Below are 23546 nucleotides of genomic sequence, written 5' to 3' on the forward strand. Positions count from 1 at the left end.
GACAGAATGTGCATTTGTTAATCAAGGATCTGAGAAAAGGACTGCACATATGGAATAAAATCAAAACATTTATGCACAACATCAAGCTTAAAATTTGTAACTGTACAAGATACAAATAGTGGAAGGAGAAAAACCAGGAATAGCATCTCACTTGACTTTTACTCAAAGGTCCACTGAAAAGGGATATTTAGGGTTCAGATTACTAGTATGTTTTTGGAGTGTGGGAGGAAACCCACGCATACACAGGGAGAACATACAAACTCCACACAATCGGGAATCAAACTCATGACCCCAGTGCTGTGAAGCAGAAGTGCTAACCACTAAGCCACCGTGCTGCCCCCAACAACATACTAGAAAGGGTATCATGGTAAGAAAATTGCTCATAATGGGCTTTTTAGAGACGGCTGCCAAAATGCTGCCCAGAAATGGACATAAACATCCGGCTGCAAAATTACATTTCACATGTGTATTTTAGGTTGCACATATTTTAAGACAGTATACGTGCATACACACACAAAAATATATATATATATATATATATATATATATATATATATATATATATATATATATATATACACACACACACACACACACACACACACACACACACATATACATACACATACAATCACAGAATTGTACTTTAGGATAAAGTATTACTATTACTCTAATAAAACAAAAATGTTGAGAATTAAGCCAGAACAACAACCCAATATTTATAAACACAAAAATATTTAGAATTGTGGTATATACTCTTCCAAAAAAAAACCTACTTATGTATACACAAAGACCACAAGTTTACGAATTCAGAAGCAGCTTTATTTATTAAGGTTTCATTCCTGGGTTACACATGGCTTAAACAAGACAATACCATTAACATACACAGTAACAACAACAACAACAACAACGGTAAAGATAAGGCAACTATAAGGCCTCTGAGGTTTAAACAAACAAACATATTTCAACATCATGTTATATGTTACCTCTACCCTCCTTGTGTGATCAACTAATTTATTACACCATTCCCTTATTACTGTATGAACCAGGAATACATACAACCTCAGAAAATTGTATTACTCAGTAGTGCATTATTACGTACTGGTATAAACCCCTAGTACATTACACCTTACCCTACACATTGTATGAGTGTTTACTACTAATTCATACAGTGAGGAGTATAATGTATTAATCACATTACACCTCACTTTATAAATCAGTATCACATAAAATCATGCCCTCGTTAGTATATACGCCACTGATTTATACCTGGTAAACTCTGCCCACCCAACAGAGTGCATCTTGCCTTATTGTATTTATACAACATTAAACATTTCTACATTGTACTTGTCTTTGCTTGTATGAAATAATCATATTTGTCCTAACTTTATGAACTACTAATATATTTTAGAACACCAACCTCATTATACAATACTTTAATGTAAAATACAAGGTGTAGTAAATCAAACAACTAGTAAAACTACATTTTGCCTTTCAATAAATCATTTTTATTAGACTCTACTTCCTACATACAATACAAGCTACCCTCCTTGAAACCACAGGATAAAATACCATGCTCTTTTCAATGAGTTATACACGAATACTTACTAGTCACAATAGCAGTCCACAGGCCAACTCTAGCCCTCAGATTCCCTGAGAATGTATGACGCTTCAAACAGAGGTAATATTTGTAGTGATTAGTATTATCTATACTTCAGTCATATCTTATAAATAGGCCTTCGAATACTGAGAGTATGTTCATGAAAAACTTCCTACTCACCCCCACCCCAATAAACTAGTTTCACAACCATATAATCAATTAATTATACAACAATAGTATTCCTCCCTCCTCCTTCTGCCTACATCCTTTTACCTTCTCATGTACTACATCATCCACAGCTGGATTGTGGCTTCCTGCTAACACCACTTCAGCAACAATGCTTGCAGTTTCATGCATTTTCACATGGCCAGTTCACTACACAGACTGCATGACCACATACACCACAGTCCATCCCTCACAAATAGTATACAAACCAGACTTGCGTTCAATCAGTTCTATTCCTGCGGCTCTTCAAATACATATCCGCTATTTGCAACCTATAATGCCTGCAAGTCATATGATCATTTACCAAGAACAATTATTGTGCTTATAAGCATCAGACCCTCTGATCTGGATGCCTTCCATTTTGGCTGAAAAACAAATGGCAACTCAGCTGCCTATCGCATCCAATTTAACAAAATGCAATAAACATACAGTATATTGTTAACCCACCTAGTCTACTCCTCAAACACAGAGCTGTAGGCAAATTTAAATTTGCCATCAATGTAAAAATCACTCATTTAGGTTTTAGCAGCAAGAAATGCAGCTTTATTTCAAATTAATTGAACTGCCTTACTTTTCTTAATTATTGTCAAAACCCTGGAAGCTATTGTGTTGTCTTATGACCTGTATGGCTGTAGCTCCATTGAATTTAAGTATATAGGGACACAGTTATGTCCAGCATCTACTCTGTATTTTCCATTTGCCCACACCTCTCTTAGCAAAACCATTAGAACGATATCTTTTTCAAGATGATTAGTTAGTAAACAAGATAAAATGAGACATTTTGTACAAGAGAGAAGACATTTTAGGTTTACATAAATCAATGTCCTATTTGGATTTTTACCATACTTTTGCCTAAACGCAGGTTTTAAGCCACACTTGAAAATAGCAGAGGCTTCTGAGCTGAAGACAGTGGCATGTGATTGGACATGAGCGGCAGCTGACCAAACACATCACCCTCTGCAGGCTTGAAGACCATGCATCCCTTTAAATATTCCTAGCTGATCACTGTCAATTTTGATCGTCTTAAGAACTTGGATAAGGCACAAGTTGGTCAAAGCCTTTAAAAATGAGCGGTTAATGTGCACTATACTGAAGTGTATGTTTTAGCAAAGACACCAGCAATATGGACACATCGCCCAGAAATCCAATAAAAAGAAAAGTTTAATAGCTTAAGTCTGAGTGCAGCAATAGATAAAATTTTGTATGGATAACGCATGCACAATGACATGATTTAACAACAAGCTGTGCTATGATTAATAAACGCCCCACTAGTATTTTGAGACCCAAGGCCTGCTCTTGAAATCCTTTGTTTTTGCTCTTCCTCTGTCAAATTTGATAGATTCCTTTCATTCCCCACCCCCCCAAATCTATGAAACTTATGCGGTAGTCAAGAATTTTTTTTATTTTTTTTAATACTGAGATATGCTTTCCATTTCAATTATGTTCTACATTTTCTGCTGAAACATCATGCTCAACAGTTAAATTGAACTTGTCAAATTTCAGATAATTTATTACTCACATAGTGCTCTATGCTAGTGTAGAAAAGAAGAGTCTTTCTATGCCCTCCAGGTTCGGGACAAACAATAGAAAAACAGCAGGTACTGTATTCAAATGTGGCAACACTGTCAAGTCACTTCGCATATTTAATGCCTATCCTAACTTCAGGGCAGCTGTCTTCATTCATATTCAGAGGATTCATATTCAGAGGAGCGGTGACATAGGAAAAAAAGCTGCCCAGGAGTGAAGATAGCGCATTATAGAAACTCCCAAACAGCATCATTACATTTGTATACAAGGCACATGATTTTCCTATGCTCACTCCCAGGTAGAGCGTATATAAAAAAACAAAACATTTTTTTTTTTTAACACTTGCATAGTATATGAGGCATTATATATAAAACAAATTAACTGAAAACTAACAGGTTCTCCACTTTTGTACTACCACCCCCCTCTCTCTCTTTCTGTAACCTAAAACCTGCAGTGTACTATGTTCCCAGTACCAGCTAATGGAAAGAGTCCCAGAAGATGGCTAACTACCTTCTTTGCTCAAGGGGGGAAGTCAGAATCAGTTAGAAGACAGGCTTCAGTCTGCTCTGGACCCTGAACCTGCATAAGAGCTGTCACAAGCTGACAGTGACCATTTGCTCTCTATTCTTTGGTGTTACTTAGAAATACCCAATATTTGCTCAGTTTCTCAGAGGACAGACCTTGGACCCCTCTGTATTATATGAAATGTATCCATCCATTCTCTGTATCCCGAGTCCGGGAAGTCCCAGCTTCAAGTGGACCCAGGCTGTAGTTTCTACCCTTGTTGTTGTCCCAGAACTCCTCCTCTCCCACTTGATAGCGAATGGCAAATTGTAGTGATAAAGCCTGTGGTTGGTCCTGTGGTGGTAGAGGAAGTCGGAAGGTGAAGAGATCCGTCCCAGGGTGCCCAGGTCCCCCATGGCAGAGACGTGCAGCATACAGAGCATGTGTATCCTGACAAGAAAGCCAACCATCAAGAGAATATCGCACTGTAACTCTTTTTTCATAAGCCAGATCCAGGACTCTCACAGACCCCCACAAAAAGCAGCTCTCGCAACGCATACTTTGCAGGCACACACGCTGATCCCACGTCTGCTGATCCCATGCACTGCGTTCCCAAGTTTGTTTCTCCCATGTTCCAGGCTCTACTATCCAAGAGGGAGATATGACATGCCGAGCCTCACACCAGCTCTGGAAAACAACATATGAGTTAGATATTCTTCACCAAGAAGAGACATTCCAGTCAGGAAGATATGAGCGCACAGTATTATTATTTATTAAAGACAGTAAAATCATATGTAGAGTACATTAGTGATCATATCAGCAGCTACCCACAGGACCATAGGGTGCTTTTTCCAGTGAGGAAAATCTCTTCATTATGACCTCATCTTCTCAAATTGCACCCAAATGCAAACATTAGATGCAAGGGGGTGAAAGGGCACATGTACGGGGTTTCTGGGTACCGCAGTGCTTATTTTACCCTACAAAAGGACTGTTTACTAAAAAAGTACTAGTAATCAGGAGTAGTCCTATGCTTTCAATTGGATGGTTTTTGCACCAACCATGCATGTTTATACACATACGACACCCATGTAATAATTCAAAGTAATCAAGCACACAACAGTACTATAGACACTGCTGTGGTTCCCTCACTGTCATGAATATTAGTTATACTGGAATTATCAGTATTGTAAGAGAAAAAACAAAATGTTTAATTCAATAAAGGAGGTGCTCCTACACTGCTAGTAGAGAATATTTTGAACGGATGTCTTTTCTTTTTCAAACATGCACATTTCTAACCAGGGGATAAAATGTACGAAACTGCGCATTTTGCAAGTCGCGGAATATCGACGACTTTGCAGGGGGAATTGGCTTTTAAAGGCAAGTTTTGCCTATAAAGTCATTGCGGCTTTAAATTCCCCCTACAAAGTCGTCGATATTCGGGGACTTGCAAAATACGCAGTTTCATACATTTACCCCCAGGTCTCAAATCTCTTAGAAGTGGGCACAGATTTATTTAGAGGCAGAATTTCCCAAATGCTCAATGCAAGTGCAGCTATGTATGAGCGAAGCACATAAATAGGTGCATTTGGCATTGAAAATGGACAGAGCATCCACATTTGTGCATGTTCACAAATAACCCATAGAAGCTCTGTAATTGCATATGCAAGCTTTGCTTTGATGCATTATGATGAACAATAAGAAAACATAGTGTGGTGAAGAAATTCCACAACATACCGCATGCTCCTTGGTGCTGCAAGATCCTGTAAGTTGTGGCATCAATTCCTTTTGTAGTCGGTGGGTCACATGCTGAGGAATACAGGGCATATCCTCATTTCTGAAGTGGCGTACAGACTCCAACTCTAACCCTAGAGCATCTGCAAAGCGTACTCTCTTCCTGGTCTCTGGACTTCGGTGACGCTCTCCCCGCGACACGCGCAATGCAGGAGCAGAACGTGATCGCCGCCTCCGATGAAAAGCTGGGGCTTTCACTGTGGAGTTAGATCCCAATTTTTCTTCCTCATCATGCTCCTCTATGCTTGGTCTTGAGGTGCGATAATAGGCGCGTTCGTACAGCCCAGCAATATAACTCAGATTTCTGGGAATGTCCCCTGAGGGAGGCCGAGAGGGGCGAGACATCACCCCTACAATCTAATAAATAACATTAATGCATCAATACCAGGCTATGACTACTTGCACAAATATAGTAATAATAATATACACACCCTTCATAAACCGTATAGCAGGGATGTGCTGGTAAATACAGTGCTTAAAGCCAATATGAAGTGTTTTCCTCAAGGAAGAGTGACATTGGTCCTCACACACCTCTGCACCACGTTAGCTGCACTCTCCAGTCTTCACCAAATCATTAATATCCATCCAACTGCGCTATTGTGCAACACTGAGCTGTTCCTCACTTGCCCTCCTTTCCCCACCTCTCGTCCTCTGTATCTTCCTGAGACCTCTGCATCTCACCATCATGCAGACTCCATGGACCAATACCGTAATGCTCAGTGTAGAGCCTCCAACCGTATGTACCCCCCTCCTGCTGTCCAGGCACCGGATTGGAGGGCAGTTGTGGGGCGGAGCCAATCGCAAGGTGCTGAGGACCTGAGCAGACGCGAGGAAATGAGGAAGCCGGAGGGTAGTAAAGAAGAGACCGGCATGCAGGTCATGAGACCCAGCTGCTGAGCAAGACCGCAGTCTGTGCTGTCGGTGACAGACGGAGCCCGTATGGGGTGCCGCAGTGCTGGGGAGATCGCACACACATGAGGCGCCGCACAAGTGGGAACATGCACCGCTAATGAGGAGCCGCATGGCCGGGTGCATGCACATGACGCGGTAGAGTGCGGGGAAGGTGTAGCGGAGAACGCATGTGATGGAGTGGCAGATTGCCTGGATTCGTGGTGTGGAGCATACGCGCTTTATACACGCACATTGCGCCAATGATTGCGCCTGCATTACTCACTTTAGCGAGTATGCGCTGCAGTTACCCATATAATCTAGACTTTACGGTTGGGCGGGTCTCCCCTCTCTCGTGTGGTAGTCAGATCTGTCCAATCAGCGTACAGTTAGTGTGGCTGTCTGTACGTCATCGGGCGTCGCCATGACAGAACCGGAACTGGTTCCGACTTAAACCGAAGAAGGGAGCGTAACGGCGAAACGGGCCGAGGTGGTGGAGACCAGCATGAGAATGATGCCAGCCGCCTACGGGGGAGCCCCCAGCAGCACATGACTGGTAAGAGGAGGCGGAGGGCTACCGAGTACTACGTGAGCTGCAGGTGCCCAGGAAGGAGGAGGGTACAGGGGACCAGTCACCATGAAATCGCATATTTCTGGGAATCCGTGACTACGGCTCTGCCCACTTGTCCCCATTACCTTGTCTTCCTCCATCTTATGCCACCTGCTCTGTATAGAAGTAGAGACACTGCTGGTGCTGGCCCAGGAAGGGAAGCTACTCTGACTTGGTTCTGCATCTTAAACTATTTCTGTCCCATTCTTTTACCTAACGTAGTTTTGTCAGAGTTAATCATTCTTCCCACCCGTATTCTGCTCATGTGGGTTTTCTCTCTTTGGATATATAAAATGTTAATTGGAGCTGTTTAATCATGATGACCCCGCCCAGGTGACTTGACTAAGAGGCTTTTCCTATCTAGCCTAACTGAGGGAGTACTTGGTCTTGCAGGCTAATTATTATTGTAGCTTTGTAAGGTGCCACAGTGCTCTGCAGCACTGTACAGTAGGGAAAACAGTACATACATAAAACGGGGACAAACAAGGTAGACATGAAAACAAAGGGTATGGAGGGCCTTGCTCATTAGAGAGCTTACATTCTAAGGGGAAGAGGGCACAGCTGAAACATGAGGAGCAAATGTGGCTCAGTGGAGATTGGGACAGTTGTGAGGGTGCATTAGTGTGAATAGTGTTATCGGGGATAAGTTTGCCTCTAAAAAAGAGATGGGTTTTCAAAGAGCAACTAAAGCTGATGATGCTGAAGTGTAGGCCTAATAGACCCCCAGTCCTGTATTCTGTCTATGTAGTGCTAATCTGCTTAGCAATGTTTCTTTTAGTAACTGCTAAGGGCTTTCCCTAGGAGCCTGAAGACTAATTTTCAGGTCCTTATAGGGATATAGTATATGTGATGCAGTCTTCTATACTTTTTCCCAGCAATTGGAGCATATCAATTAAGTGCTTGTTAATAGATGGGCGACTCTGTCAAAAGTGTTAAACACCTATAGCAGGACATCACAAAAATCAATGCAATCAGTATAGACATGGTAGATTTTTTTTATTATTTATCTTTTAAATGGGTGTACCTGATTTATATATTTGGAAGGTCTTCAAGCACTAGGTGGATTCCCCTTCATAAACATTTAACACCAGGGATGCATCTCTTCCCATCTCCTTGTGGTGTGGATTATTGTTCTGATAATTTCTTAAAGGGTGTTCAGGCTTCTCATCTATAAAGCCATGAAGCAGTTTTATGCAGTTCTTATATACCAATCTATTTTATTTTTAATTTTTTTTGTATCTTTTAGAGAGCCTGGATGGCGCAGTCTGACCCAAGATCCCGTCCCCTGGTGGAAGATTTTGTACGGTATAAACTGTGCCAGCGGGGTCTGGTCCCAGAGGCGGTTGGACCTGCATCCTGTGCTCTGCATTCAGCCATGCGTGCTGCTGGGGATGAGTTTGAAGAACGTTTCCGGCAGGCATTTAGTGAAATCTCCACCCAGATACATGTGACCCCTGGCACCGCATATACGCATTTTGCAGAGGTGGCTAGTGGCCTGTTCCAAGGTGGGGTGAACTGGGGTCGTGTTGTAGCATTTTTTGTGTTTGGAGCTGCACTTTGTGCAGAGAGTGTTGACAAGGAGATGGCACCCCTACTGCCACGAATTCAAGACTGGATGGTGACATATATAGAGACCAACCTGAGAGATTGGATGCAGAGCAACGGGGGATGGGTGAGGACTGCTCCTCTTTCTGTACATTTACATGGCTTTCCTCCACACACATCCTACAGCATATCTCCCACCAACTAACTAATCCTCTCACACTTGCTCGCATGTATGAAGCATCCTATATAACAATATTGTGTGCCCGTCCATTAATGTAATTTTGTCTCTCTTCCTCAGAATGGGTTCCTTTCTCTGTATGGGGACGGTGCTATAGAAGAAGCACGGAGACAGCGTGAGGGGAACTGGGCCTCACTGAAGACCGTACTGACTGGGGCGGTGGCTCTTGGGGCTCTTATGACAATGGGAGCTCTGTTTGCCAGCAAGTGACACAGAAAGCAACAGACACTAAATGTCCTTTGCAAACAGTGTACTTATCCATGCGCAACAAGCTGTGTGTCTGGAGATGGATGACATTGTACATGAGGTTGTTATTTTGCATGTGTGTGGAAGAATGCTGGTTCTTTTATTAGTGTTGTGTATGTGTAGGCTGAGTATGCTGTTTTTCCCAAAGTCTATTCACAGCATGTCTGCATTCAGTGTCTTTGTTTTTATTAGTGCATGTGAACTGTTTGTTTTGTGAGGAAGCAATGCTTGTATGTGTCCAAGGTGCCTGTGATTCTTTGTGGATGGAAGAGCGACCTGTATTGCTCTGTATGCATTTGTGTCTGTGAGCAGTGCTGGTATTTATTGCTTTTTCTTGCTGCTAGTGCTACACTCTCATGAAATTTGTAGTGGGAGCTTCTTTCTCTTTAGTGGATCATTTCTTGTATTTGAGGGCAATAAAGAAGCCATGTCTAAATCTGCAATTAAAAGAAAGGATTGTTTCTAAATCTCTGTTATTCACTGTAGAGCCCACTCCATGTCAGCAGATAGGTGTCACACTACTCCATTTTTCAGTTGTGATTACAGATCATATTCATCTAAGTTGTTGTCCTTGCAAATGGTATGTTTTCTCTGCTGTCAGCCAGTGGGATTGATCTCCATCTCACTTAAAAAGGAAATGTGGAATATCAACTATCAGCTTCCATATGAGAAGAGGAAGCTCCCACAAAGGGGCAGTGGGTCCTGTATACACAGAACACTATTACAAAGGTGATTGGTGCAAGTTACCCAAGCTTTAAAGATTCCTTGCCCAAATATGTTCTTATTTTTCATCTTCCACAATACTTTACTTCTTTACAGTCTTAAGGCATATATTAAAAAAAATATGCCCCCATTTTACGTTTCTAAAGTGGTAGTTGACATTTTGTAACTATAGTTATCTTTGTCTTGCTGTTTGTGCCTGAATTTATTTCCCCTAAGTAGCAGGAGACATACTTTACGAATGGACTTGCCCACTCCTTGCTGATTACCAGTCCCAGCACTATAAGATGTATTATTGTTGGAGGAATAAGCTGGTTATAGATGCCTGGCATGAAACAGACTTTTATGTGTCTACCATTGGAAACAGGTTTAAACTTGTATATGGCTAAGCAGTTCCATACACTTCGGTAAGAACTTGTATTTATGAAAATTGTACTAGCACACATTGGATTACTCAAAAATACTCCTGTTTAGGGAACAGTCACACAAGTGGTTTATGAATGTTTAATTGCCAGGCAGAATGTGGCAAGAGTACATGTCTGAATATTGTGCAGGTTTTTGGATCTTTGATCTGAGTGCCTGCACTCTTGCCGTTCTGAAGAACGGTATTGGAAACCATGGGTCAGCCCAAAATGTTTGTACTGGCTACAACATTGCTCAAGCAAATTCTTACAAAACATTCATTAATGTCTGAATGACAATAAAAGGAAAAACTATTAAGGGGGAGTACATTTATTTTCAAATACTGGGTAATCTTAAAAATAATTGATATCTGAAATTTTACTAGAAGAAATGCAGTTTTGATTTTATTTATTTGTATGTTATGATTTCCTTTTTAGTAAGTTGCCTATTGAGAGCTTTCATGTCTGGACCAGCTGTCTTCATGAACAGTTTCAGCAATGTTGATTTCTGCTGACTATAAGCTGACCCTACTCCATATACATAAATATAATACAAAATGTTTTTTTTTTGTAATTAAATAAATTGTAAGATTATATTAATTTATATTTTGATTGTTCTCTTTTAAAGGCATATACTTTTTAACAAAAGATTACTATAGCGTAGGAACATTTCTCAGCTCTTTTCATTGTATCTTTTCTTTATATCAAATTGATAATAAGATAGTTATTGTTATTTGTTTCATGTTGTCTTCAGGTAAATACCACTTATGAGTAATTTTAAAATACAATCTCTTAATTTGCCCAGCTGCCTGAAATTGCATGTTAAGAAAAGTATCCAGGTTTACACCACTCTCCTAGAATGCAGGAAAAGGATTTCCTGCATTCTTGGAGCTTACACTTTCACACCTCTCATCTAGGTAATCAAAGTAGAAAAAGCTATGTGGGAGTGTCTCCCTACTATTGAATGCAAATTCATTGTACAAGTATTGTCAAGAGTCAGAGAGACTGTACAATAAAATAGCACTGTAAGGCTAGTATTTCATGAGTTACAAAATACAGCATTTAGAGTAGCGTCATACGAGCAATTAAACAGGTTTTAAGCACATCTCTTAATCACAAAAGCACTGATATGTTTCATATGAAAGGAGACTCCAAGTTAGTGATTATACTCTAATCTCTAGTTCAGAGTTTCCATTCATGACACCACTTAAAAGTCAGTGTTTTAACCATTTGTGTAATGTTACTGTTTGGCTGCATTTATTTTCCTGTTATAATCCCTAAATTCCTTGCATGCTATATTTGTTTAACTACAACATGCTAAAGTTTATAGCTTCTCTGACCCCAGGTAGAACTACTAGATTTCACCTCCATACATCAGGAAAAAAAACAATTTCTGTTGGACATGTATGTTTAAAGAAAATTAAACTACTGGGCTTAAAAAAAAATAAAAGAGGAATAGTTCACTTTTAGAAATGGGGATTGCTTTGTGAAATGTTACCAAGTGAATTTCCTAGCATATTTAAGAAAACTTGGTTGTAGGGAAAAAGTGAACACTGAAGAGGATATTAATATACTGCAATGTTCATCTCGAGCTCAGAAACAAGACTACAAATATTGAATTTGGACCTGATCTATAATAGTGCTCCATACTAACTTATATGAACTCCTACAAGCATAACTGTGTATATGGAAAAAGATCCATAATTTCCGTAATGATCAGTCAGTATGATTTGTTATGTTCCCTGCTTTACTATATGGGATGTAGAAAAAATGAGGCCTGTTTTTCATGGGAAGTCATACCAATTCTATTTATGTGCAAAGCATATTAGGAAAATAGTTACATATTTTTAGAGACTAGAAAATGAATACTGACAAAACCAGGGCAGGTAGCAGCCCTGACCATGGCATGATACTGAAAAAGAACTAAGCTTCTTGAGAAGCAGAGAATGATCAATCTTACGCCATTATGAAAGGGTCAAATATGAGAAGAATCTGATGGAAATTAATAACTTATGTTGTGAGCTTTTTTTCGGAAAATACTCAATTCCCACTCTTGTTTCCTAAGTCACTTTATTAGAGCATGGAAATTGCAGTATCAAGGGTACTTGAAAATCATGGGATGACTACATTCCACATAAACAGTATTCTTCAAGCATACAAAAAGCCCTTGAATTTAAAGGGATGAATCTCTTTGTGCAATCCTTGGTACCTAGTCAGTCACATCTAACCCATTTAATACATACCTGGTCCCCTGCTATTATTGGAAACCATCCACAGCTCCTGGGTGGATAGTCTCATTGATCCCAAGCAGCATTATCTATTCACGTACTAAACAGGACTATTAATCTACAAAGTATTCACCAGCGGTCAGCATCTGTAACGGCAGGAGGTGGGGGTGTCTTTTAATCAGATAGTGAAAAACCCTAAATCCAACAAAAAGGTGTTTTTGACAAATGTAAGGCTTCACCCTATTTATCAAAGCCCCTGGGCTAGTAAAGACTATTATTGTCAATAGCCTTTGCAGAGGGCCTCCTTTAAAACTTCCCCATGTGCAGAATTACCCTTCACTGGGCTGGTAAATGATAAGACTCCTCTTACCGCTGCCAATCAGTATCGCTGGTGAACTGAGCACTGCTCAGCTGCCCAAATGATCTTTTCTTGTTAAATTGGGAAATGGAAGAATTTCTAATGTTGCAATAAGCAGCAAAAGAAAAAAATATTGCCCAGTATTGACAAACAGACCCCTTGGTAACAGAGTAGTGTGCTTATCTATACACCTTTGCAAAACCCTCAATAGGGTTTACACTTGAAGGACAAAAACTGACTTTTGTTCCATAAGGGATTGTCCAGATAAGTTCTATATCTTCTTCCTAACAATGTAATAGAGTGGGAGGGTGGGTTCATGTTCACATTATTTTGTAGAAATGTTTGGTGCAACTGTCAAAAGTACACAGATTTTAATTTAAGTAGGTGCATACTCAGACATCTAGTTCTGAAGATCTTCATTCTTCATGCCATCCAGGTCTAGCTCAGTCCTCTTCTCACAGAATGCAGTGTATAGTTAACCAAACATGTCTGTACAAGCAGGTTTAATAACAAGAAATATGAATGTGGAGCTGATACAGGCAAGGTAGCACATTACACTTACAGTTGACAAATGAAGGGGCTCCACTTCTGTGGTGATGAAATAAAAAATCTAATGGGGGATGACAACTGCATCTGGTTGGATTGATTCCACTCTAACCTGAGATGCTCAGGATCTGCACTCCTAGTTAAAACAGTATTGAAGGAGTATTTTAGTTAGAATTTGCACATGCGGACGTGTGTAAACATGACAGAAGTAAATTGCTCTGAACATTGTGCAGGCATATTAATTTGTGGGAGTTCTCCTGGGAGAGTAGGCCACTTTCCCTGATCCCTCCCCTCCCTTATAAAGAGGATGATATGATTTACATCATCATGGCCCAGCGCTCTGCTGTGTCACTGAGCATCAGGGTCTTGCTCTTTAGTAGTCTACAAAGAAGGCAAATATGGAACCTACATAACCTTGCTCATACTTACCTACTTTTGCTAAGTCTTTGCCGGGAGATGGGCATGACTGGAGGGCGGGGCGCGACCAATCACATCATTTTGCACCACCACGCCCTGAAAATCATGTTTTGGGGCGGGGCCAAAATAACAGGATTCACCGTAAATTGCGTCATTTTGGGAAGACAGTAGCAGGATGCGAGAGATTTTCCAGCTCTCCCGGGATTCCGTGAGACCGATCCGAATTTCAGGAGAGTTAGCAAGTATGTCCTTGCTGTTCAGAAAACAGTGCTGGAAATAACAGATCAGCCCCAAATGCTGGGATATTAAATATGGCCAACATTCCACCTTTTAGGGCTGACCTTTGCTTTTCAACCCTGAACAGCAGAGAGGTTTGCACATGTTGAGCCTGATTCATTATGGAAAGTAAAGCAAACAATTTTTTTTTTAACTTTGCACCTGGGTAAAATCATGTAGCATTGGAAAGGGGTACATGTAAAATGTGATGGCAGATTTATAGTTAGGGTAGGGCATGTCCTAGATCATCATCATCATTTATTTATATAGCGCCAATAATTCCGCAGCACTGTAGAGAACTCACTCACATCAGTCCATGCCCCATTGGGAGGAAACCCACGCAAACATGGGGAGAACATACAAACAACTTTAAATTTCAGTGTACAAATAAAGCTATCAAGTATTTGTGTGCCACTTGAAAAATTAGCCTCTAACATATGTGCAAAATAATACTCATTTGCACCCCTTGTATTGTAACATGGTTTTGTTCAATAGAAAACTTACTATTTTTTTTGCTTTAAGAATCAGGCCTGTTGAGTTCCATATGGAACACCACCTGAGCATATAACTATTAAACGCTCATTAACCACTTGTCTGAATTGGCCACGAAAGATGTTGGAAACATGCACTGGGGATAATATGTGAACACTATTTTCATTGATTATATATACACTTCAAATGTAGTGATAATGGTAAATTTACAAGTGTGAAACAATAACAAATTGCGCCAATAACACTCCTAAATTCGCAAACGATGTTACTTGGACCAGTGCTGTAACACAACTAGGGCCCTGCTCTTGGTATTTGGGCTGTGTAAAGATACTAGTCCCCTCTTGATTGACAACCAGCGAAAACCAATAAGTAAGTACCGGATGGGTGGGGCTTCTACCTGGCGCCTGAGGAAACAATAAACCGCCCGCGAGCCAATCGGCGGTTGCTCCGCCAAGATTGGCACGTGGACTGGCCAATCGCAGACATAGCTCGGTTATAAGGGCTGGTCCTACAGCCGGGCGCCCTAGCTCTCATCAAGATGGCGGCGGTGTCCTCGGCAGCGGCACTGCGTGGGGCAGACTACGAGAACGGGCTACGCGGCGGCGCCGGTTCGGCCGGTGGAGTGCAGGATCCCGGGGAAGACGAGTCGATGGGTCGCGGAGGACTGGATCTCGATCTTGAGTTGCTGGGCCCGGGCAGAAGGAGCCGACGGTTAGGGGGCAGAGTAACGACAGGGAGGAGATCCGGAGGACGAGGGAGCACTGGGAGCGGAGGTGCTGGGGGTCTGGAGGAGTTGGAAGACATAGAGATGGACGAGGAAGAGCCCGGGGAACTGCGGGGAGATCCAGCCATTGAAGACCCGGTAAGAGCCGCTGGGGAGACATGATGCCGCTGGCTATAGGCCGCACAGCCGGGGGAGGGGCTCGGAGGAGACCAGGTAATGGAAGCATGGGGGGTTGGGAGGTCCTCGCAGGGAAGCTTTGGGCCATCTCCTGGGACTGGGGGATGTAGCCTGTGTTCTGAGACATTACATATCCACCGCAATGAGCAGTGTGTATTGTATTATCCCTTACATAGGTCCAGCATATTACGCAGCACTTTCCACAGAGTAACCCACACCAGTCCCAGAGGCCTTTACAACCTGATTTCTCTTACATGCTAACGTTCATCTATCTCTGGTTTACGGCAGTGGGTGGGGAGGTGGGGGGTTTCCATAAAACCACGGAAGAGCCTACAAACGCCACAAATGATGTGGGTTCATTTTGGTAAAGTTTAATAAGGTTTTTTTGTGACTACATATTTGAGGAAATGAGCTCATTTACATGTTTAACATACAGGAGCTTGAGGCAATCAAAGCCCGTGTAAGAGAGATGGAAGAGGAAGCGGAGAAGCTAAAGGAGCTGCAGAATGAGGTCGAGAAACAGATGAACATGAGCCCTCCACCTGGCAATGGTAAGGACTCTGCCTAATGTACCCAATGCCTTCAAATATCCCATAATAGTTCCTGAAACACCTCATGTAATCCAAAATACTCTAAAGGTTGGAGAAGTAATACACTGATTGTTTTTGGATGACAATCAGTCCAGTTAATGGAGTCCATATATTTTTGGCCCATTCAAAAGCCTGTATTAAGCACCAAAGCAGAACACATATTTTACCTGTTTAGGTCTATGGCTGCTCTTGTGATGAGCATGTTTTGCTGCTTTGCATAAATATTACAGGGCCAGCAAACACAAATACTTAAATAGGTTCAGCCAAACCCCTGTGTATCATCTTCAGTGTAGGGCTTAAATGCATGCACTCGGGGGACAGAAATTTTGAGCTTGTTCAGCATAACTTCAAAATAATTTTTACCTAAAAGGATGACATAAGTAACTAACAGTTGCAAAGAATGATTAAATTTGAGATGCAATTTGGCAAAAATAATTTCTGCTAAACTTTCACTGTGAGTGATTTTTTGGGTCAGTTCCATATTTTCCCCCACGTTAGATTGTGAATGATAGTGGCTCACTGCATTTGCTGGGAGCCATTTCTGTTTGTGCAAAGTGATTGCAGTTCTTATGCGCAATTTACCACATTAAAAATTGCATAGTTCATATCTGAATAAACTTTTAACGGGACCAACCACTTGTCACCTTTTAACATATGCCCAGTCTCCAAGCATACCTTCTGTAGTAATTTGTGTCCTGCTAGTTCGCATACTATTACTGCTCTGTGCATGCTACCTCTACTCTAAATTGCTTTTGTGCTTACAGTATCAAATGGGGACATACATGATTGTATAATATAGCTGTTAAGGCAAGTCAAAGGTGCACAGATAAATGTTTAGCACAAGCTAATTCCAAATTGCATGCAAATTAGTAAAAGGGGGTATTATTCACATTACAACAAAACACTGAAATAGTCTTGTATTGCAAAAAAGACTTACTACAGAATTACGTTTATCGATCTATGCTACTTTAAGAATTAGTTTAAATCAGTACTAAACATAAAATACAAGATATACTATAGTTTTCCACTGAAACCACATATAGAATGTGGAGAAATGTGTGATTAGTATGAACAAGATGAGCAGTAAAAGATTGTGCTGTATACTCATGACATCATGAATATTTTACTTCAAATTTCATTTGAACTATTAAAAGTATTTATTACATTTGTCTGCAATACATATTGCAGCCAGCATCTAATGTAATTCTGTATTGAACAGACGGCACTAAACTCTAAGGGGGAATTTAATTGGCCGCGTTAAGTGCGCTACGGTAATAGTGCGTTTAAATACCGTTATTACGGTAGTTTCAATGCCGGCTGTTAATATCATTCATTCATATCTCTTGCTTTTTGCATTTCATATATAAGCTTGATGTTTCTAATTCGATTGACACGGATTATGATTTGAAATCATTGGTGAATTTACTACCACTATTGTGGAATTGGCCTTATAAGCACCTCTGAATTGAACCCTTTTTGTTCCCTGATTAATCTTCATAATATGTCCAAAGAATGGAAAGCAGTCTTGATCAATCACAGTCCTGTACATAATGATCAGGCAGTCCATGGTGCACTGCAAACACTTTAGGTCCCGTGTTTATTCCTTTGGATGTTTATATCATATCAGGCCCTTCTTTTAATATATATTAATGAATTCACTGTTATATCCTTTTTATATTTGCAGATGAGTTTTTTGTTTAACATTTTTAAAACGTTTTATACATGTAGGCTGAGGTTGTTGTATGACCACTAAATATTAAATATCTTGTATAGTAGAGCTGGTTAAAAGTAGTAGTTTTCACAATGTGATGTAACCGATATGTCTAACATCTCAAGTTAAACTATGAAAACTGTTTTTGTTTTGTTTTTTATTTTACTAGTCCCTTTAAGATAACTTTTGTTTGACTTGGCTGGTATTTTATTGTATAAACAATTATCCTGCAAATATTTGTTACGTATGTTAAATGCATTACATTCTTTCATATTGAGTTTTAGAGAACTCAAGTTTGAATGCTTTGCTGCTTGTGAAAACACCGTCCCTACCCTTTTGAATCTTTTTTTTTGCTTCCAGACTTGTGTCATGTGTAAAATGTGGCAGGACTAAATATAAATGAGAGCCTAGATTTGGCCAGTCAGCATGTTTGGTAAATGTATGAGATCACAGCTTCTGATAGAATTATGGACCGCTTAGTTGTACTGATGTCTACCTGGTAATCGTAAATAATGAAGATATAGGGGCATATTCAATTAGCTTTCGGATTCGCGGTAACGCGCCGGAACAGCCGCGAAACGTAATACACGTTACCGCAATAACGTGCATTTTCGTTCGCAGCCCATAGGGTTGCGAACGAAAATCCGCGTTAATGCGGTACCGTAATACCCACAAGAACGCGCACTTTTCGCGGTAACGCGCGTTACCGCGAATCCGAAAGCGAATTGAATATGCCCCATAGTGTCTTAAAGGGTACCCAAAAGTTTGTTTGTTTTTATGGGTTCAGCATACTGGAGGTGGATTCAGTATTGTTCCCATTGAACATACATGGAAACTAGTCAATAGGAAAACTTGACCTTTATAAACATGATATTTTCTGGTCTGGTTAAGACAATGAAAGCAAATAACGTGCTGCAATATTTTCATAATAGGTTTACGTTCCACTGCGTTCTACATGCTACTGCATTAGTTATTACTATCATGCTGGTGGCTGCTACAGGGAACACTAATTTGGAATGTTTTTGTCCTGCAGCTGGTCCTGTTATCATGTCAATAGAAGAGAAGATGGAAGCAGATGCTCGATCAATATATGTGGGAAATGTAAGTGCTTGTACTTGATGGCATTCTGGTGGGAATATTTGTATACATTACATGTGTTAATACAACTGCTTTAGCTTCAGAGCGATGGTAATACCCATATGCATACAGTAAAGATGGCACTAGTCAATAATGTTTCCTTTATGCTCTCGTGCAGGTTGATTATGGGGCAACAGCAGAAGAACTTGAGGCACATTTTCATGGCTGTGGCTCTGTGAACAGGGTAACCATTCTTTGTGATAAGTTCACAGGTCATCCTAAGGGGTAAGTGTAGTGAGTGAAACATTTAGTATGGCATGTCTGGAACGCTGCAATGAAACAAGCACTATTTGAATGTGGACTAGACTGAAATGTGAATTTGTGGAAATGTATTGGCTGGGTTATCTTGAATGATGCTAAAAGCTTTGACTGTTAGCATTTAAGAAAATATCCATCTTAAATTGGATATTGGAGTTGATTGCAAGATTTCGGGTGGAGTTCTATTGGCTGCGCTACTGTAAAAAGTAACGGCCTGCGCACTATTAACAATGTTACGGTAATAGAGCGCGTAATTACAGTTAATACGGTAATTTCACCACTGGCTTTTTTTGCCCGCTGCAAAGGCTTAAAATTACGGTTAACGGTATTAGCTTTAACGACACGTTGGTCGCCGTGTGTTTTTTGTGCACTCTTGTATGCATATTCTGGAAATATTTGTTAGATTTGTGTAAAGTGATTTGACTCCAGTTGGAGTTGAACGAAGGACAGTTGAGCGAAGCACGACACCTAGGCAGCAATCGTGACATTTAAGGTTCATTGTTGTGTTCATAACAGAAATAGATGCTCACTGGTGTAAAGATTAGCACATTTTTTTTTTACTTATAAAGAGCTGACATACGAATCGTTGTACACTGAGATGATCATGACCTAAACAATATACATACAATGACATGAAACTGAAGGGAAGGTAAGATAGGTAAAATTGTCATTCACAGAGGTGACACTGAGATTCAAAAAGTTTTTCCAAGAGCAGTGTGATAAAACAAAGGGTCAAGGACTGAGCTTTGTGATCCTTGAACACGGGGGAAGGGGCATTGTAAGAAACTAGCATGGAAGGAATGGTTTGATATCGAAGTGAGGTGCAAAAGTGTCTTAAAGACCTAGAGAATGCAGATAAGCGAGATGTCCACAGTGTCAAATGCAGAAGAGGTCCAGGAGAGTTAGAAACATGTAATGATTTTTAAATTAAGCAGTCATCAAAACTTTGATCTTCCTTATTCGAGTCTCTAGAGTGTTGGAAATGAAAGTCTAACAAAAACGTTGGTGAGGAAAGTAAGCGTTTGAAGAAAATGTAGGCAAGCCTCTCAAGAGCCTTGGAAGAACGTGGAAGTTCTGAGTTAGCTGAGTGTTTGGGTAAGAATAGCTTTTTCCTCAGAATAGGAGCAACAACCATGTGCTTGAAGAATGGAAATAGAGGGGAGAGTAAAAAATTAGATATTAAGGCTGGAATGAATATAGATTGAGATGGACTGATTTGTGAGGGCATTAGGTCAAGTTGACAGGTTGTAGAGTGGAAGGAGTAGAGTATATACTTCATCTTCATTTATGGTATTAAATGAAAAGAATGTGCCAGATAATTGAGTAGTTTGTTCAGAAGAGCATACTATTTAATTTAAGATCTTGTCCTTGTAGTAGGAAGAACAATCTTGGTCACAGCTTGGTGAGGCAGGATTGAGAAGAGGTTTAAATGTAGTGGAGATGCTTAGGTTAAAGAAGCTTCATCAGCAATAAATGATTGAAGTATATTTGTTTTGCAGTCTCCAAACGGTTTGAGCGGTTCTTGGCAGCATATTTGAAGTCATGGGAGGCATAAGACTTTTGCCAATGTTCTATGTGGGAGGAGTTTTTGAAGGTAGCGTGTTTCGTGTGCCATGGCTCCGAGATGGTTTATTCAGAGAAGAGTAGCTTTAGTCACTTGAGCAAAGGCTGTGTCTAGGGTGGGATGAAGATGTGGTACTGTTAAATCAGGAAATTAATAAAAATGTAGAAATTTGGGGGGATTGTTGCAGAGGTGCAACATTGAAAATTAATATTAGTGAGGTTTCAGCATGTATAAGGATGTTTGGTTGCGTTAGAGTGCAGACGTTTAAATGGTGGAGACTGCAGGTGATCAGGTTGATGGTTTGGGACATGGAAAGGATTGTTAAAGAATTCAAACTAAACAAGGTCTGGAGGAAAACTTGATCATGATGGTTAGAAGAGGTGCCCTAGAGGAAATTACAGCACAGTAAATGTAGATAATCAGTTGGATGTTAAAATCAGAAAAGCTACCGATGGGGATGTTAGTCAGGTAGATTATTATTTAATGAATTATTGGACATGTCCTGAGTCACAACAGATCACAGCAACAAGCAGAGAATGGGTTAAACATCCAGATAGTATGTACTTTAGTTGTAGAACTGTGTGTGCAGTTATGGGGAAAGGAGTTCAACCCCACCTCATCAAGGTTTTAGAAATGATCAGTATGCTGCACTGTCATGTTTTTATTGACTTTTGCAGTTCTAGTTGTTGGGAGTGTTTGTTATATGAAAGTACAGCCTTGTATGACATTAAGGAGTTAACTCAAAAAATTCCATTTCTGCAGGTTTGCCTACATTGAATTTTCAGATAAAGAATCGGTTCGGACATCAATGGCGCTGGACGAGTCTTTATTTAGAGGTCGACAGATAAAAGTAAGCTTGTGCAAATGTATTTGACATTCAGAATAACTTTCCCATACACACTTTCAAGAATTGGTTAAAATAAAAATTGTTCCTTAAAGGGAGCTCATATTTTTTTCTTATAGTTGTCTATAGCTAGTTGCAATGGTGATGCTACAAAGTTTACTTGAAAAGCTCACCGTTTAGTACACTTCCACTGTTTGCAATCTTTTCCATAATCTTTTTTCAGAGCCTCCTGTAAATCAACTGAGGTGTTATAATCCTAACAATACAATTATTTGGGGGTGTGGCCAGGTTAGAAATGTTTAACAATGAGTGACAGCTGGTGTGTGCACAATTCCATAAATTTGCTTATAAGCTTGCACAGAGGATTGACCAAATGGTATCCTATGTTATTCCCCTGTTCTAGGCAGAATTAAGCAGAGGATATTTACAGTAATTCCCCAGAGACATGTCTTTTGTACTGGACACATGCATTGTTATTAAACTGTTCCCTGCCCTCCTGTGTCTGACAGGGTTTCCCTTGCTGAAATGTAATTATGGGTTATAATTAATGAGGCAGGGGCTGATTGAGGGCCATGCATGGGACAGGGTGTGAGCATGTAGTGTGACATAAACTGTGCTCAGTCTCCTTATATTTGTGCTAAGTTTCCTTGGTCACATAGAGGGCTTGATGAGACTAGTGAATTTGTTAATATTGCTTTTTAAACAAATTATCAATATAAAATGCTGGAAAATAAGAATAAGGGATTCATTTTGGTAGCGGTGTCAAACAACTTGGTGGTTCAGAGCTGATTTTAGAACATGCCATTGTACTTTGACTGGATGTTAACTTGTCTGTTTTCACAGGTGGTTCCCAAAAGGACCAACAGACCTGGTATAAGCACAACAGACAGAGGCTTTCCACGAGCAAGATACAGAGCCAGGGCATCTTCCTATAGTTCCCGTTCCCGATTCTACAGCGGCTTCACTGCCAGACCAAGAGGACGCGTGTACAGGTCTGGGGCTAATCAGTGCAGGAAATAATGGTGGTCCTATCTATTTTGTAGATGGGCGTGGGATATGTAACCTTCTAACAAGCCTCTGCTTACACTAAGCTTATTTCTTTCAGGGGTCGGGCTCGAGTGACGTCATGGTATTCTCCTTACTAAAAATATAACGTTAGGAAGACCTGAAAGGCAAAAACACAAAAAATGAAAAAAAAAGAAGACTGGAATTTTAAGAATTTATTAAAATGAGGTCCCTTGTGGGCCATCCTTTTCTCGTGTGCTCCATGTACATCCTCCAAACACTATCTCAAGATTGGTGTGGTAGGCCAGGCTCCTGATGCTTGATGTATGTTGGGGAAAACTAGGTTTGCTGTCCTAATTCTCAGTGTAAGTGTATGATTTGTCCCTGGTTTCTTTTGGAGTGTATGTTCCATGTTGGGGTATTGCCTGACTATCCTCAAAGAATGTATATTGATTGGTTCCCAGCCTAGTGTGTTGTCAGTTGTGGGGAGGGAGGGTGATGTCTGCTAAACATCCTGCTGTTTCTTTTTTTTTTTTTTTTTTTGTTTTGCGTGTTTTTATCTTTGCAGGTTTCTTTCTATGGGAGAAGCTTGTTTCCCGGAGAGACTCAGCTGCCCCTCACAACAGCCTTTTCTTTAGTTTTATTCTAGCTCAGATTCCCGCATACTGTTGGAAGAAACAAGCTGGGCATCTTTTGTGTTTTAGACTGTTCTTTTTTCTTTTTTTTTTTTATTTTAAGATTTTTTTTTTTATATAGTGGAAGGCAGGGAAAAGGAGAAAAAAAAAATAAAAAAAAAAGTTTTGGTAAAATGGATATTGTGTTTGAAGATCTATTTGAATGTGCATTTTTGTCTGCTCTTCTGGGGCCCCCAAGATTATATTCCTCACAGACTATTTCCTATCAGTCATGGGACCCCAAAAAAGA

The 23546-nt window shown here is 40.3% G+C and overlaps 2 protein-coding genes across 3 annotated transcripts; one reads left to right on the top strand and one right to left on the bottom strand.

Moving 5' to 3' along the window:
- Positions 1 to 1965: 1965 nt before the first annotated feature.
- PPP1R3E (protein phosphatase 1 regulatory subunit 3E) lies at positions 1966 to 6484 on the bottom strand. Its single transcript, XM_075211194.1, has 3 exons — positions 6079 to 6484; positions 5591 to 6004; positions 1966 to 4543 (listed from the first exon to the last, which is right to left on the bottom strand). Exons 2-3 carry the CDS (start codon positions 5990 to 5992, stop codon positions 4049 to 4051), a joined length of 897 nt encoding a protein of 298 aa, XP_075067295.1. The 5' UTR covers positions 5993 to 6004; positions 6079 to 6484; the 3' UTR covers positions 1966 to 4048.
- A 343-nt stretch (positions 6485 to 6827) lies between these two features.
- On the top strand, positions 6828 to 23435 carry LOC142157517 (polyadenylate-binding protein 2). Of its 2 annotated transcripts, XM_075211195.1 has the most exons (7): positions 15112 to 15474; positions 15950 to 16064; positions 18848 to 18915; positions 19070 to 19176; positions 21536 to 21623; positions 22461 to 22609; positions 22723 to 23435. In XM_075211195.1, the coding sequence occupies exons 1-7, from the start codon at positions 15151 to 15153 to the stop codon at positions 22760 to 22762; spliced, it is 891 nt and encodes a 296-aa protein (XP_075067296.1). In that variant the 5' UTR covers positions 15112 to 15150; the 3' UTR covers positions 22763 to 23435. The 2 variants fall into 2 exon arrangements, with proteins under 2 accessions (XP_075067297.1, XP_075067296.1); XM_075211196.1 differs by lacking the exons at positions 15112 to 15474; positions 15950 to 16064; positions 18848 to 18915; ... (2 more) ...; positions 22461 to 22609; positions 22723 to 23435 and adding exons at positions 6828 to 7091; positions 8392 to 8817; positions 8989 to 9635.
- Positions 23436 to 23546: the final 111 nt, after the last annotated feature.

Source organism: Mixophyes fleayi, chromosome 1 (assembly GCF_038048845.1).
Source record: "Mixophyes fleayi isolate aMixFle1 chromosome 1, aMixFle1.hap1, whole genome shotgun sequence".
Taxonomy (NCBI): domain Eukaryota; kingdom Metazoa; phylum Chordata; class Amphibia; order Anura; family Limnodynastidae; genus Mixophyes; species Mixophyes fleayi.